Source organism: Pseudochaenichthys georgianus, chromosome 17 (assembly GCF_902827115.2).
Source record: "Pseudochaenichthys georgianus chromosome 17, fPseGeo1.2, whole genome shotgun sequence".
Lineage (NCBI taxonomy): Eukaryota > Metazoa > Chordata > Actinopteri > Perciformes > Channichthyidae > Pseudochaenichthys > Pseudochaenichthys georgianus.
In genome coordinates, this window is record NC_047519.1 from 15,359,189 (window position 1) to 15,376,320 (window position 17,132).

The 17,132-nt window shown below is 43.3% G+C and overlaps 1 protein-coding gene across 5 annotated transcripts in view; it reads right to left on the minus strand.

Annotated features, from left to right (window-relative positions):
* Window positions 1–17,132, minus strand: part of rnf220a (ring finger protein 220a) — a 175,649-nt gene that overhangs the window by 123,468 nt on the left and 35,049 nt on the right. For 2 of the 5 annotated variants that reach the window (XM_071206238.1, XM_034104411.2), the window contains exon 3: window positions 568–726. The exons of the other annotated variants lie outside the window; for them this stretch is intronic. In XM_071206238.1, coding sequence (XP_071062339.1) covers window positions 568–726 — 159 coding nt within the window. The remainder of the gene's footprint in view (window positions 1–567; window positions 727–17,132) is intronic. 5 annotated transcript variants of the gene reach the window in all.

Below are 17,132 nucleotides of genomic sequence, written 5' to 3' on the forward strand. Positions count from 1 at the left end.
TGAATGACCAGCTTTACTTCCTATCCAGTAAGCTCGCTCCATTCTGCGGCTACTTGACTGTCTAATGTGGGAAGAAGGCCACCAGAGTGAACAGCCTTCTGTTATGACGGGAACACACCACTCTCCATGACGATAAGGATGATGGGAGTCAATTGGAAGGTCTGTGTATGTGCGTGTGACACATTGCGTTAAAAAAAATGAACGAGTCTTCGTCGTCTCATGAAATTGAATCTGACATCTTTAACATATAGTCAGTGTTTCAGTAAAGTATGAAACAAGACAAATGCCAGCAGGGAGGACACACTACATTAATGCTACTGCTATGTACAGACTTATAATAGCAGTGTGTGAAAAAGAGTACAACACATGTGCTGCTTAAAAGGTGGAGCCCACCACAGGCTAACTGCTCCTTGTAGACCAATAAAAAACAAATGCAATATAAAGTTAAAAAAAAAAGAACCACCCGACCACTCATCAGGAGAATGATGGAGCGAGGCGAGATCCAAAGGGGAAAGCAGGAAGAAAACAGGGATGCTCATTAGTAGATAATAGGAGGTGTGAGTGTACCATCACGTGTAATGTGCGGTGATGGAAATAACCCAGTGAGGCCAGGCTGTTTCTGCTCCATGTGGAGGGGGCAGCCTTGTTGTGGTTTGAGCAGCGGAGGCCACCTCCAGCTAACAGCTCCTGGTAGACCTATAAATTTGCCTTCATAAACAGGAGAGACTGGGAGAGAAGGGCAGAGGAAGGAGGTAGAGGAGTGTACAAGATGGAGAGAGGGGAGAGAGGGAGGGGTGGAAAGAGGTGAGGACAAAGGAAGAAGGAGGTGAAGTGGAAGTGGAGGAAGCATGGATGAAGGGAATAGGAAAAAGGGAAGGAAGGTTGGTAGAGATGACAGAAAGGGAAAGTTAATATATGTATATGAAGGAAATATGGCATTTCCTCTTATGTTCTCTCATTTCCTTTCCTCAACTGTGGTCTTCTCTCCTTTCTTCTCTTTCATTTTATATTCTTTAATCACATCTTCTGTCATTGTTTCCTTTACTCTCCTATGTTCTCATCTCCTCTCCTTCCCTCTTTCTTCTTCTGTCATCATTTTATCTTCTTTTTTCTGTGTTTTAATCTCGTCTATGTTCTGTCCTTCCTTTCTCTCTTCCACATATTTCCCGTACCATTCCCTCTTTTCACTAATGTCATTTCCCCCCTTAAAATCCCACGGACAGATTGAACCCTTTGAAAGGCAGGAAGGTGAAAATGTTCGTGACTAGGCTGGTTTGATCATTAGCAGCGGCTCTACGACTCATTGGAGTGACAGGCCTCAGAGGGGTAACCAGCGACAACCCCGCTCAACCCTTACTCAAGAGGCTTCTTCTTCTTCTCAACCAATCACTTCCCCAGATGGTACCGGGTCATCCAGGAAGTAGGAAGTAGGGGTCGACCAATGAAAAAGCAGACCTGGCCTTTAAGCACTGACCCGTGACACCTTCCTCCCACAAAAACTGACATAACCTGTCGTGTGTGTGTCTGTTTGTGTGTGTGTGTGTGTGTGTGTGTGTGTGTGTGTGTGTGTGTGTGTGTGTGTGTGTGTGGTGTGTGTGTGTGTGTGTGTGTGTGTGTGTGTGCAGGGGGAAGGAAGAGTAGACCTGTGTCCAGCCGCCCACCCCCAGCCAGACAAAAAACATTGACCATCATTGTTTAGTGGTGGGACACACACAAACACACACACACACACACACACACACACACACACACACACACACACACACACACACACACACACACACACACACACACACACACACACACACACACACACACACACACACACACACACACACACACACACACACACACACACACACACACACCTAAAGACTGTCTGCATGTTTTAGTGGCCAACTGTGCATTTAACCTTCAACTTTATGACAGACAAACACAGACAGCTAAACCGGCATGAGCGACGCAGTATTTGATGGTGAATGTCTTTTCAAAATAAACTATGAGTTGAGAAACTATAACCCTAAATGAAATAAAATGAGAGGAAATGGACTCAGACAGCGGGCCATAAAACCTTGAAAATGCTCCACAAACTGCAGCGAACAAAGGCGTACATTTCTCCAAATTGTTTTCCCTTGTGTCCCATGTCTCTCTCCCTAAACTCCATCTATCATAAGGAACCCCAGAGATCCCTAAAAGTGAAGATGACTCACATCGATGGGAAAAAAAGAGATTTATATCACGTCATTGAGCCACATGATATTATCTCTTTCCTTTTTCTACTGTTTTACTTTTTAAAATCTGTAGCTTTATGTTTGACTTTCCGAAGAGTGTGTGCGTTCGGAGTTTTCTATGTGAGCTCTGTGTGTCTTTGGGAAGCAGCTGGAAACTTCACAGAGAAGTGAGCCTCCAGCTAAGGCAGTCATCCACTATTAGTTTTACTGTTAAGACCATCAGACTCTTCCTCTCTCTCACTCAGACACACTCAGACACACACACTCAGACACACACACACACACACACACACACACACACACACACACCACACACACACACACGCAGACACACACGCACTCACGCACGCACGCACGCACGCACGCACCACACACACACACACACACACACACACACACACACACACACACACACACACACACACACACACGCACACACACACACACCACACACACACACACACACACACACACAGGTGCACAGTCGGGTAAAAGTGCTGTGTCTGACGTTAAGGCCTTAGCTCTCAGGGGTTTGTCTTACTAATAGCATCAAGTACTGCAGCCTATCTTACCCCCATTGACTTTCAATGGCATTAACTAATGCTCTTTTGTGAGTTTTTCAAAGCTCACTTCAAATGTAGATGTAGCAAAGGAAGAATCCTTATTTGACAATTCTAGACTATTGAAATGTTGCTTAATTTCAATATTTCTAAACGACCAGGATCTGAACTGCACATGTGTGGTTTAAATATTCCATTGCATCAAGGTTTGCTACAATTGAGTTGAAGGAAAACTGGTTTATTTTTCTAAGATTTCTTTCCAATGGTGACTGGCCCGATTTTGATGGAACCTAGGAAGCATCTAGTACATCTTGGATCGGTATCACGAGATGGAAACACTAGTTATGTTTTGCTTTTGTAAGCATTTCATGATCCATCAATGTCCTGGACGAAGATCTGCGCATTCTAGAAGCCATATTAGATGAATCTTATCAAGAATTGAACATGGTCTCAAGACTATAAAACAGCTGATGCCATGTACAATAAAACAAGATGAAATGCGATGTCATTGATCAAAGAGCGGCTTTTGAACCGACAGACTGTATCATCTGTGTTCTGAATGACTGGCCTGCCCTGGGGAATCTGTGCCGCATGTATCTCCTACTCTCCTTGACTCTTTGTGTCATTCACCATTCCTTACTTTACCTCTACTCTCGATCTCTCCCCGGGTCCCAGAATACTTTGAGCTTCTTCCCTGCTGCCTTTGAACTGAGATCAGAGGGAGCGTTTTGGCTCAAACACAAACACACAGACACACTGCTCGTTCAGGTGCAAGAGATGCTCTGCTTTGTTGGTTGCTCTCTGAATCTAGGTCTTTCTCTCTATTACGTTGAGGCTCGCAAAACCCAACAATATGATAAACGGACAGATTTGTTCCACATTTACCATTCCTGCTGACCCGCTGTAGACCAAACCCCTCAGTATGCAACACATGAACTTCCTTGTAAAACAACATCCCCATGTGGTCACAAAGCATTGTCGGGCCTAACAAACGCAACATCTTTTAAAATCAAAAGTTACATACATAAAATATAAAATATAAAATATAAAATACAATAAATTATGTTCAAATTGTAAAGGTGCCAGATGGACAGACTACCGTGGAGGGATTGATGCATTGTTGAGCAGTTATTTCCATTTTGAAGAAGTCCCTATAAAAGGCAGCTGCTGAAAGTGGTACCACTGTCATGTGTGTGTGCGAGTGTGTGCGAGTGTGTGTCAGTGTGTGAGACGTTAAGCAACATTAAAAAGAGAAAAAACAGGTAGGAGGAGAGCAAGCTTAACTGCTACCTTTTACACCTGTCAAGAGCCAACTCAACTGTGTTTATACAATATTTATATCTGACACAAACACACGCAAAGAAAAAGAAACAGGCGGCAGTTACAAACAAGTGGTTCAACAACCTAGCAGCAATTTTGTGTAAATTTCGTCTTAAATGAAAACACACACACACACACACACACACACACACACACACACACACACACACACACACACACACACACACACACACACACACACACACACACACACACACACACACACACACACACACACACACACACACACACACACACACACACACACACACACACACACACACCCAGAGTCAGAGTTGTGTATATTGTGCAGCTATCATATAGTCGCTGTCAAAGCCACCGCCAATTATGACCATTAGGAGTCCCATCATGTCACTAGCTGTCCCTGTGCCGCCCCCCCCTGAGCCTCCCCCCCCCCCTCTCAGAGCCCAGACCCTATAATCTAACCTCACTTTGCTCCCATCACACACACACACACACACACACACACACACACACACACACACACACACACACACACACACACACACACACACACACACACACACACACACACACACACACACACACACACACACACACACACACACACACACACACACACACACACACACACACACACACACACACACTGTTACATGTGCTGTTTTATATTTTCATTCGTTCTTCCCATGTACTTTTACAGAGCCGAATGGATGTGTGAGGTATAAGGAAAGCTTCCTCCTATCAGATGAAGATCCAGTATTCTACAATATTTGTATTCTACTAAACCACTCTCTAGTTTTATTTACAATTAAATAAAGATAGTGAAGTTAAGTGTTCCTGTTTTGTTTGTTGTGTTCTTATAAGTGTGTTCTTCAGGAAGCCATTAGCTTGGTAGCCACTAGCCAGGGGCGAGACCGGAGTTAAACACCCTTTTCCTTTAACAGGTAGCTCTAAGTTTACAAGTCCTCTTCCTATGGAGAGACAGTGTGTGTGGCTTCTGTTGTAAAGACTTCCAGTGGTGTCCCGTTCTCTAGAGTTGAGTAGTGATCAGGATGGTAAATACATTATTTAATTGCACACCTAAATGTCTATTTGCTAAAAAGAACAACACAAATTGGAAAACAGACAAGTAATGCTAATGCTTAACCAACACATATATATTTGAGGAAACAAATATTTGAAACATTGAAAATCAGTCAGGGACCTAGCCATGTTAACTTCCCCAAAGCTCATGGTTTCTCCAGTTGGACATTTAGGTTGTCGCAAACGTTGTATTCTTCTGGCTAGCTGTAATAAACCCAATTCAAAAGGGGCATAGTTCGCTGTGAAGGCATCCCACCACGATGGCAACCGTTGTACTATGGAGCTGACAAAGTAAAGTCTGTCTAATGTCTGGTCTGAATAATTGGGACATTTGCATTCGACCAACCGTTGGGTTGTGTCCTGATAATGCCAGGGTTGAAGTGCATGTTTGAAAGAGGCTCGATGCTTTTTCAGAACTCAGATGATGAGTGAACTCGATCACAACTCTCTCTGGGGTGATCTCACTGTCGCACACACACATCTAACACACAGCACTGTCTTTGTCTGTTCAGCAGCAGCTCCAGCTGGGGACTGCGGTGTCGCTGGTGCTGGCAGAGTCGCGTCATGTTGCTGCTGCGGTGCCAGGAGCCGACACGTCCGTGCTCTCTGAAGTGTGTTAGCAGCCAGAGCCGGACCCAACCCGAGGTCACTTTATGATTTAATGGTGTGCGGCCCGGACCATTCTGTGGCTTTGGAGTGTGCCGAAAAAGTCACTTTGGTCATTTATGAAAAAAAGATCTTTCCTAGGTTCGGTAATAGGATTTTTAACAAGCAGTATAGGCAGAAAAGTGCATGTTGAATAGAAAGCGATCGTTTAGCTAAGCGTTTACTTCAAAAAGATAAGGACAAAAAACATGTAAGGGAAGAAAAAGCATCATGTTTAAGTGTCACAGCAAGTGGTAATAGTTCCCACACACACACACACACACACACACACACACACACACACACACACAACACGCGCGCGCGCACACACACACACACACACACACACACACACACGCACACACACACACACACACACACACACACACACACACACACACACACACCACACACACGCACGCACACACAGGTGCTGCACCCTGTAGTGTCCCAATGTGTGTCATTAGGCCTATCAGGGCCACTCTGGAAGGATTAGAGGACTGTTAGAAGAACAAGGAAACACACACACACACACACACACACACACACACACACACACACACACACACACACACACACACACACACACACACACACACACACACACACACACACACACACACACACACACACACACACACACACACACACACACACACACACACAGAGAGTGACAGCTCACCACCGGGTTGTCTACACACTGCTGGACACCAAATCCCTGCTCATATGTGTGTGTGTGTGTGTGTGTGTGTGTGTGTGTGTGTGTGTGTGTGTGTGTGTGTGTGTGTGTGTGTGCGTGTGTGTGTGTGTGTGTGAGTGTGAGTGAGAGAGCACGTGCCAGTATCTGGTGTATCATGCTGTGAGCACTGAGCAAAGATATCAGTGCACCGCTGAGCCCCTCACAGAGCTAATCCATCACACACACTCTCACACACACACAAAAAGCAGATATTACAGCAAATCTTGATTGTTCTATAAAGGACGTGTACAAAAAGAACAAATATGCCGAGATAAACTGGAATTGTAAGGATAAGAAGGAAAGAAAGCAGGACTAGGGGACAAAGGAGCTCTCCTAACTTCCTATTGATGCTGCTTGTTTGAATACACACTATCCCAGATGGTTCTTTAAATACCGAGCAGTGGAGTCACCCACACAACACACGCACTAACAGTCCGTCTGTCTTTATTCATTCCACTTCTCTGTTTTAGGGCTTCCCAACCACTTTGGGGGGGGGCGGCACGCAGAGGAGGAAGAGCAGGATGGATAGATTGCGAGTGAAGAGAAAGGCTGGAGGGACGGTGTGGAGGTGATGGAGGAGGGTGTACACGCAGCAGCAGTCAGTCAGTCAATGGTTCGGAGAAGAAGCCCACACAAAAGGGCTTGATGTGTGTGGCTCTTTTCAAGGCTAGTGTTTTTGTGTGTGTGCATTGGTAATGTGTATGTGTGTGCTGGTGGGGGGAACTGCCCCTTTTTAAGGGCTAGCTTGGGGTCGGGTGTGGGGGGCTGGGGGGGGGGGGCTGGTTGACAATGGGGTGGAGGGTTGGGTGCATTAAGCTCCCTTATAGCAAGCTGAGCGCAGTCACCGAGCCAAGGGGCTGGTCATTTCGCTGTTTTCACTGGGGGGGGGGGGAAGGAGGGGAAGAGGGGGGTGGGGGGGTTTCTCTGTGGTGACAATTTCCACCTCTTCTTTTCTCCAACCATTCTTGTGCTTCTCCAGAGGCTTTTCTCCAGGGTTAATACAGCCTGCAGCGGAGAATGGGGTGGGGTGGCTTGGTGGAGGGGGGCGCTTTTAGGGCAAAACGAAAACCCCTCCAACCCAGAAGGCTTTTATGGCTATCAAGAACTGTTGGAGCACTTCAACTCCGGGAAGTTAGACAGAGAGGACACACTGGGGCTGATGTATTTACTTATCTTCTTTTTCTTTGCACTGATATCGAAGGGCAAAATAAACAGAAGAAACCGAAATGTATTTAATTACAAATAAGCTACTTTTGCACTTTAGACTCTTTCTGTGGACCACGAGGAATGCAAAATGTCCGAGGACAGACTGAAGAGTAAAACCAAATCATTGGTGAGCACCATGTCATAAATATATCAGAGCTAGACTTCCAATGATTAGAGGATGCATGACAGCTGCAACACTTCAAACAAAAACATTACATAGAGTAACACATTCATATTGCTCAGGAGCCCCATCATTGACAGAATATTATAAAAGTAATGAGACAAGTTTGATATATAACTGAATACATACAAATGTGTTAATATAGTTTTATTCTTTTATTTATACCACTAAAAGTTGATACAAAAATAACCATGCTAATGCTAGCAAAGCTATAGCATCTTATGCTAACATCTAGTTATATTTTCTGCCAACAACCGGTTTATTTTGAGGAGATTTATAATGTATTTAATTTTGGTTGTGTCGTAAAAAAATAAAGGCTCATTTAAAAAGTTTAAATTAAAAAATAAACTACTAGTATTGTCTTTTGAAAGTTTCCCAAAACTGCTCTGACAACTTATCCGGTGAATCTCGGAATGTCCATGTGCCTGTGGAGCACTGGTTGAAGAGAGGAGAGTCACAAAAGAAATGGACGCAGCTACAGTGAGAGAGAGAGAAGGAGAGGATGAAAGCTGTCTCCACTTTAAAGTGGATTAGGGGCACACAGTTCTGAAACAATAGGAGGTGAAAAATCAAATTAGGCCTCCCGAAACATCAAACGAGTGAGGCCAGGAATAGCTAAGCTTCCTCTGTCGCTAATCTGTTGACTCAATGTGAACGATACACGCTGCTATTCACCGCTGAAGACAAGCTGTTCTGCTTCTCTTCGCCTCTGTGTGCTGTGTTTGACTTCTTTTCTCATCTGCTGCTCTTTTCTTTCTACTTTTTGCTTCTGTCTGCTTTTGAATGTCTGGCTTCAAAGGTCCAGGCGCTAAAGTACGGCTGAATGTCAAGCAAGCAAACGTTGACTGCTGAAGATGATATTATTCGGTGTGCTGTCATGTCCTGTGTGGTCTTGTGCTTCCTTCTGTCCTGCCCTGCTCCTTTCTATTTGGGCCTGATTTTATTTTCAAAACCTGCTGCCCTGTGTTACGTTTACTTTCCTGCTGTCATTTATTCTTGTCAGGTTTCCTCATTGTACATATTTATATTCTCTACCCTGTCATCTAGTTTCTTTCCATGTCTTCCTGTCAGTCGTGCCCTCCCTCTCCTGGGATCTGGCTTCAGAGGAAGGAAACTTGCATACAAACATTCATAATAATCCCAGATCTAAGTTCTGTGGCCCATAGCTTCTGTTGCGCTGAATAACCCTCGGGGGGGAACAAAAGAGACGATTGGAAAAAGCCCGAAAGAAAACAAAAATAACCAAAGAAAAATAACGATAGTCTAACTTTACCACCTCTGAGTGTGTTTATTTTGAATCCTGTTTGTATTCTCTGATTCCTTGTGTATTTTTCCTCTAATTTGTACAAAACCAAATTGTATTTTCACCCCACCAATACCTAAAATAAAGTAAGTTAGCCAGTCAAACTAACCGGATAGTAACCAGCTGGTGTATATCCAGTATTAAGACCCTTCAGTGCACACTCACTGTCTACATCTGGATGTCTACGGGACTGGAGTTTCCTTACAGATTGACATTCTCTCCCCCGACCCCTCCCACAGTTCCCAGTAAAGAAGAAGAATGCCCCAGCAGCGATGCATGTTCCATTGTTCACGCTCTGCCTCCAATTTGCTCTCCACATTCTGCGGCCTCGGCCGAGACGTTACGCCGGCTTAAGGGACAAATCGCACACACAAAAAGGGAAGAGAAAGAGAGAAAGACAGAGGTGGTGGGGGTGTCGAGGAAAAGATACGGAGAGACGAGAAGAGAGAGAGAGAAAGTGGTCGGGGGGGGGGAGAAAAAAGAGCTAACCCTCTTCACAGCAATGCAATTATGGGTTGTTTTTTTGTGGCAGCCTCTCTCCCTCAGTCACTCTCTGTACTTTAGCGGCGAAGCTAATAGCCATAGCCACAGCAATTTCTACGGTACATGACATTAACATGGTAGCGTGTCGCCGACAAAGGGAGGCATTCAAAGGGACTTAGAAAAGAGCAGCGGTTTCGCCTGGTTAAGTAGGCCTCAACCTGCCAAGACGGCACGACAGACAGACAGCTAGTGTGTTTATTACCAGAGCCACCTACGGAGAGGAGAGGATGAGCTAACGGAGAGCGAAGACCAATACGTGGCACAGAGAAAAGCAATAACTTCCTCTTTGCCATAGGGGCCGCGCTCTTATTACTAAAGTGGCCCTGTTAATATGCATGGCTAAAAGGCAGTAGGCAGCCGCATGAGTGGAGGAAACCTTACCCTCAACGTCTGAGAAGAATGCAGACAGTGACGCTATAAAACAACCCTATACGGGGCAATAGCACGCCAAATATGATGTGGGTTCATTTTACGTATGATGTAAAAGTTCAACACATAACTGGGACCACCAACGGGGACAGCTGCAGTGTTCCTATAAGCAGAGAGGTCGTACATGTTATGGGAGGGACCTCTATGTTGCTACTGTGTGTGAGGAACAGGTGCCCATTTTATAATTTCACACACAGTAGCAATGATTTTCTTCTTTTTTGTACCCTGACTGATTTGAGTGGGCATGTGTTTGCCTTAATGCCGGATTCTCCACGGGCCTCGAGATAAAGATATTGTAAGAACATTGTGCCACATATAATCCACTAACACACATACGTGCACACATATTGTATCATTTAAAGAAGTATACAAAATATCAGCTTAATGCAAATGGTATGTCTTATAAAGGATGACAATTCATTGGAGTTTTTCATAATTAAAAATGCTTTCCTCTTAGAAACCTCCGACTATACCATCCCTATGCAGTTCCCATGGTACCCAACAGTTACTGTGCTTAACGGTGTATAAGTGTTTAAACTATTAAGTCATCATTATGATACTGCTCTAAGGATATATAGTTGGTATGTGAACTTTGCACGGCATCTTTCCAAAGATTTATGACAGGATTAGCTTTCTGTGGTCTATATTTGCATTAGTAATGGTCTCTATCCCTGCAACACATCACACACACACACACACACACACACACACACACACACACACACACACACACACACACACACACACACACACACACACACACACACACACACACACACACACACACACACACACACACACACACACACACACACACACACACACACACACGCACACACAGTCTGTGCAGGATGTGTGAGGTTAAAATGGGGGAGATGAGCAGAAGGCAGAGTTAGTCAGTGGCCGTGGGTTTGACACAAAAGACGTTTCCAAAAGAAAAAGTTGGGAGGCACAAAGAAGAGAAAGAAACGACGGAGCAAAACGGCTGCCCGGGCACAGAGGAGGAGGCTAACAGCGAGGGTAAACTCCCACATTCATACACGCATACACAACAAGGGAACCCCCGCTCCATTCAAAAGACCATCTGTGGCTTGAAATGGATGAGTGTTGAGTGCGCTTAAAACATTTCTGCTTTAATTCTCCGGAGCGGGCGGAGCACAGAGGGGAGGGAGGGAGGGAGGGAGGGAGAGAGGGAGGAGGAGAGGGAGGCAGGCGTGAAAAAAGGTCCTGCTTCTGCGTCCAATGCCTCCTCTTTTAAAAGAGCGGAGACCGTAAACAAATGAGATACAGGGGGGGGAGAGTGTGTGTGTGTGTGTGTGTGCGTCTGAGGGCCCCTATAACATAGGGCCACCTACACAAACCAAATTACACGGGGCGAGTTGGACAGACACAGTTATTTTGTTAACAAAACCACTCTGAAATGTGGCATTAGCGACGCACACAGTGACTAACCGGGACGGACGTTAAGGGCCAGTTTGGGAAACGCACCATGTCCCACTTGTTAGAGAAATACACGGCCAATGCTTTTAATGCCAAATTAGCACAACATCCTTTTAGCAGATGCTTGGCTACAATGTTTCAAAACATTTAAGTGATAAGTGATTTGTCTCAAATAAAAAATGCATTATTTATTTAAGGCCCTTGTTGTACTTTGCGGAATTTTATTACTTTATTTTTCCAATAGAGTATTACAAAGTTGTTAGCAGTTGTTGTATGTGAATATTGCTATAGAGTCATTGTATATTATTATTATTATTATTATTATTATTATTATTATTATTATTATTATTATTATTATCTTATCATGATTTCTTTTAGGGGAATTTGGTTCGTTTTTATAGTTTTTAAACTGTCTGCGTCTATAAAAGGAAAATGTTACAATTATTTTAGGTCCCTTCAGATTCTTTTTAATCTTATTCTAATTTAAATTACTAATCATATAAACACATTTGAAAAGATGTGCCTGAAAATAATGAAACGAAACGTGTTTCTTCCTCTTGTGGAGTCTCCATCGACCGCCCCTCTCCGTGTTGTTGTCTCTCTCTCTCCAGATTGAGTGCCTCCAATTCATTTCCGACCCCCTCCATGTCAATTAATTAAGTGCACGCTTTTCTTTGGCCGTGCACGCCAATTAGCATGAGATAAATATGCATTAGTCGAATGATCTCATCTTGTCGTTTACCCCCCTGCACCCCCTGCTCTGATGTTAACGGTAATTTGCATCACGAGGACTTTTAAATGCGTGTTAATTAGGCCCAGGTATTAGGGTCCTACCTTGGTACGGGACCCGAGGAACGTGTTCGAGTGCTTTTCACAGCAAAGGGAATCTGACACATTTTAATTAAAGGGTATTAGTGAACTGGAAGGGACGTGTTTGCATGTTGTAGAAGCATATGGTAAGAGCAAAACCATTGTTATATCTTTGATCAAATAAGTATTTGTATTTGTTACGTTAACATTTAGTAGTAAAATTGTGTTTTTTTCAAATATATTCCAAGGACATGGGCCTTTTTAATGATACACTTTAAAACATAGAAGCAGTATAATACTATCCGCCCTCTTGTAAAACTGAAAAATGTGATCTCTTCCAATAACATGATGCCAATAGCCTTCTTCAAACTTCCTGCAAGATAATCAAATAATGGGCCCAGAAGTCGATTTCCTCTAATAGGCGTAGGGGCAATTCAAACGATAGACTTCATAGCATTACATCACTCACAGAGCACTCTGACAAGCCATTTACTGACAATGAATTACCTCACTGCCCATAAAAACTAAACTAATGTGAAATATCACATATTTTAATCAACTTGGAGGAGGGGGGAAAAGTATTGCTCTTCTCAAATATTTGGACCGAGGCCGGACATTTGGGTGGCTCGCCTTAATTAAATTAACGTGGGACTGCATTTGATTTGTGCCCATTAGAAAACTCGGAGCTTTATGGCGTGGTTCCTAAAAAGTATCACGAGAGGTTAATGACTTGTAGAAAAGGTTTTTTTTAATTACGTTTGGACAGTGTTTTATTGTCCAAAACTAAATCCAGGAAAGTGATTTTTCAACAGGTTCCTCTGGTGCGCCCTGGCATTAAATCATAAGAGCATCGTCTAAAGGACACGGGGCTTCATTTAGTGTTTCCGTACAACTAAGTGAGGAGAGGAAGAGCGCGATGGATCGGGCGTGAGCACTCTCTCTCCCACATATACATGCGGCAGAGAGAGGAGTCTCAGGGAACTTACTCTTAAAGATATCAATTATCTAGAAGAACATTCCAGAAAGATGGATACTGCGGAGACACGTTTCTATAGGAGAAATACAATTATACTGATTCATTATTTACACACAATCCAATCATTTAGCAATATTGAGGCAATATCAGTAAATGCATGATTACAAATAGTTGTACTGTAATACTTTTAGCTATTTAAAAATGAATTAAATTAGGACCCTGGTTATTCCATTTGTATTAGTTTTATTGGGTAATTCCAATACAAATAAAAAGCACGATGATGTGATGAATGTTGGATTGTTTTTAAATAAACTACAGTCCATTTATTTATCACGAAGAAAGAATATGTTGTGCAAATGATGTGTTGGTAGTTTTTTGGACAACAAACAACTCTATGGCACAGAAGACAATACTTTATTACCATGTAGATTCGATCTTTTGGAATCCATGTTTGTAGACTAATCTGTTGCTGTGAGACATTTCGAAAGAAAAGGAGCCGTACATGATTTAGCTTTGATTTGATAACAGGCCTTCCATTGGACGATAGGACGTTCTGAGAGGAAGAGCGGGAGCTTCATGAAGTCCAACAAGAAGTAAAGTATCTGTTTCTGATGGAGCCGCTCTGCTGAGCACTAAACCTTCCCACGTAACAAAGCCTGAATGGCTGAGAGAGAAAGTGCAGTGTGGTGTCAGTGTGTGTGTGTGTGTGAGTGTGTGTGTGAGACCTCTTGTTTCTTGACCCCCGCAGCCCTCGGTCCAAGCCGACCTGCTCAGACACAAGCTGACAGGACCTCCCACCCTCGATCTCTCCCTCTCTTTCTCCCATCCTCTCTCTATCAATTATCATTTGTCCGCATTGAGCATGCAACATCTGCCTCAACTTTAGGGGACGCACTCACTCAAAATGCAAATTTCAGGTCCACCATTTTTCTTGATGAGCTACTTGTCACTTTGTTTGTGTGTGTGTTTACGTGTGTGTGTGTGTGTGTGTGTGTGTGTGTGTGTGTGTGTGTGTGTGTGTGTGTGTGTGTGTGTGTGTAATAATCAGCTTTCCCTTTCCAAACCAGGTAATGTATGGCCTTGTGCAAAGGCTGCAGAATAAGTGCCTTGCTCAAATGCCAGGAAACATTTCTATGATGTTTCTTCTTTATTTCACACATATATTAAAAGCAAGCTGCGCTGGCCACACAACGTGGTGTCTGATCATGGGAAATCATGACATATGTAACATGTTTACGTACAACGCGTCCTAAAGTAATGAAGATTGTGGAAGAACAAACATAGATAGAGTGAGGAGACGGGGAGGTGTTGGGTGGACAGAGCAGAGGGGATGGGTCAGTGTGTGTGTGTGTGTGTGTGGGGGGGGGGGGGGGGGTGAAAGGCTGAAAGAGGAGTGCCTGACGGAAGCTGAATGCCACCACCCAGTAGGCCGTGAAATCAGAAACCCTGGCCAACAAGACAGCCACCCGCACACCAGCCGTCGCTCCGTGTGTGTGTGGGTGTCTGTGAGTGTGTGTCTGCGTGTGTATGTGAGTGTGTGTCTGTGAGTGTGTGTGTGTGTGTGTGTGTGTGTGTGTGTGTGTGTGTGTGTGTGTGTGTGTGTGTGTGTGTGTGTATGTGTGTGTGGCAGGGCTCCTCTAGGGAAAGTGCAGTCATGCAAGGTACGGCCCACCTCCTGCTATCTCCTGTCCTCCTTTCTCCTCTCCACGCCACTTCATGTCCATCTTGCATGAGTGTGTGTGTGTGTGTGTGCGTGTGTGTGTGTGTGTGTGTGTGTGTGTGTGTGTGTGTGTGTGGGTGTGTGTTACAGCTCTGTTATTTCTCACTCACACGCACAAAATGTGTATTGAGTATTCCTATCTAACATTAGTGACTTAGCATTAGAAAGATAATTTGTTGTTATAAAGATATTAAAACATAGGCTAAACGAACGGACAAACTTCAGTGTTATACTCGCTTAAAATGCCTTTAAATAATTATACACAACCTTAGATTTTATATATAAATAATAAATTGCTTGCAAAATGTAGCATATTTTACGTTGAAGTAATTTTAAAAAGTCTGAAATGTAGTAAAACATGTCCCACCATATAAACTGATTTATAATTTGATGTCTAAAAAATCTCTAAAACATATTAGGCTCCTTTAAAGACAAGGTTTTCAAAAACATAAAACAACGTTTATATAAATCTCGTTTTTTTCCTTCTGTGATTTAAAAAAAAAAAAACAGTGTTTTGAAAACGATGCCCCCCCCCCGCCTTTTCTTTCCTCCCTTAACAAACTCTCCCCTTTATTGGTGCCTCGGTTAGCGGGCCTGATTACCATGCTGCCGGTGACTTTTCCCCTCTTGTCTCACTCTCACTCTTTCTAAAGGGTACTTAATAAAATTCTGAGTCTGGTCTTCGTGTGCGTGTGTTTGTGTGTGTGTGTGTGTGTGTGTGTGTGTGTGTGTGTGTGTGTGTGTGTGTGTGTTTGTGTGCGCGCGTGACAGAAAGAGAGAGTGAGGGAAAGACTTTTGCCTTGTTTTGTTTCTCTCTCTCTCTAAAGGGTACTTAATAAAATCTGAGTCCTGCGCCGCCTTGTCACAAAAGCAAGGCACGTCTCGCTCGCACACACACACAAATACATAAACACAAGTATGCACACACACACACACACACAAATACATAAACACAAGTACACACACACACACACACACACACACACACACACACACACACACACACACACACACACACACACACACACACACACACACACACACACAAGCATCCCTTAATTTCCATTAGATAAAAGCAACGCAGGGCTTTCACAAACTGGCGTCTGGGGCTGCAGTTCATTCTCACTCCAATCTGCCAAAGTATATAGTTTAGTCTGACAGAGTGACAGAGAGAGAGAGAGAGAGAGAGAGAGAGAGAGAGAGAGAGAGAGAGAGAGAGAGAGAGAGGGAGAGAGGGTATTTGTATTTTGCATTTCATACCCATATTTCAATAATTACATTTTCTATCCTGATCCTCTATCACTAGCTACTTTACAGAACTGATTAGAAGTAATATAATGCCAACTCTTTTTCTGTTTTACATTGAACAATTATTATGGAGATGCTTAGCATTGCAGATGGGGGAATTTAACTTGACAGTAAGAAGTGAAAAGAAACTGTCAAGGTCAGTCACTTTGAGCGAGTGAGTATGCACATTTATAGCAATCTATGTGCAGATAAATGTTGGGTTATGTATGTGATGGTGTGTGTGGTTGAAATTGTGTTACATGTATGTTTTAGTTCAGCTCTCATTTTGATAGGAAGTGAAAAAGAGATAACATTTAAATTGCCATCTTAATGTTGAATAAGTTACCAAGTAAAGGGTTTAAATTGGCTCACATAAATATATGTAGTTTAAGAAATAAAGTGTCTGAGATAGAGGAAATATTATCATGTGGTATTCATTTGTTAGCAATATCTGAAACTCACTTAGATGACACATTTAATGACGCTGCTGTGGATATTGATGGATATAGAATATTTAGAAAGGACAGGAATGCAGATGGAGGTGGGGTGGCAGTATACATTCAAAAGCAAATACCAGCTAAAGTGAGATATGATTTGATGTCTGCTGATATTGAAGTACTTTGGTTGCAAATTAATTTACCTCACTTGAAACCTTTGTTGGTAGGATGTTGTTA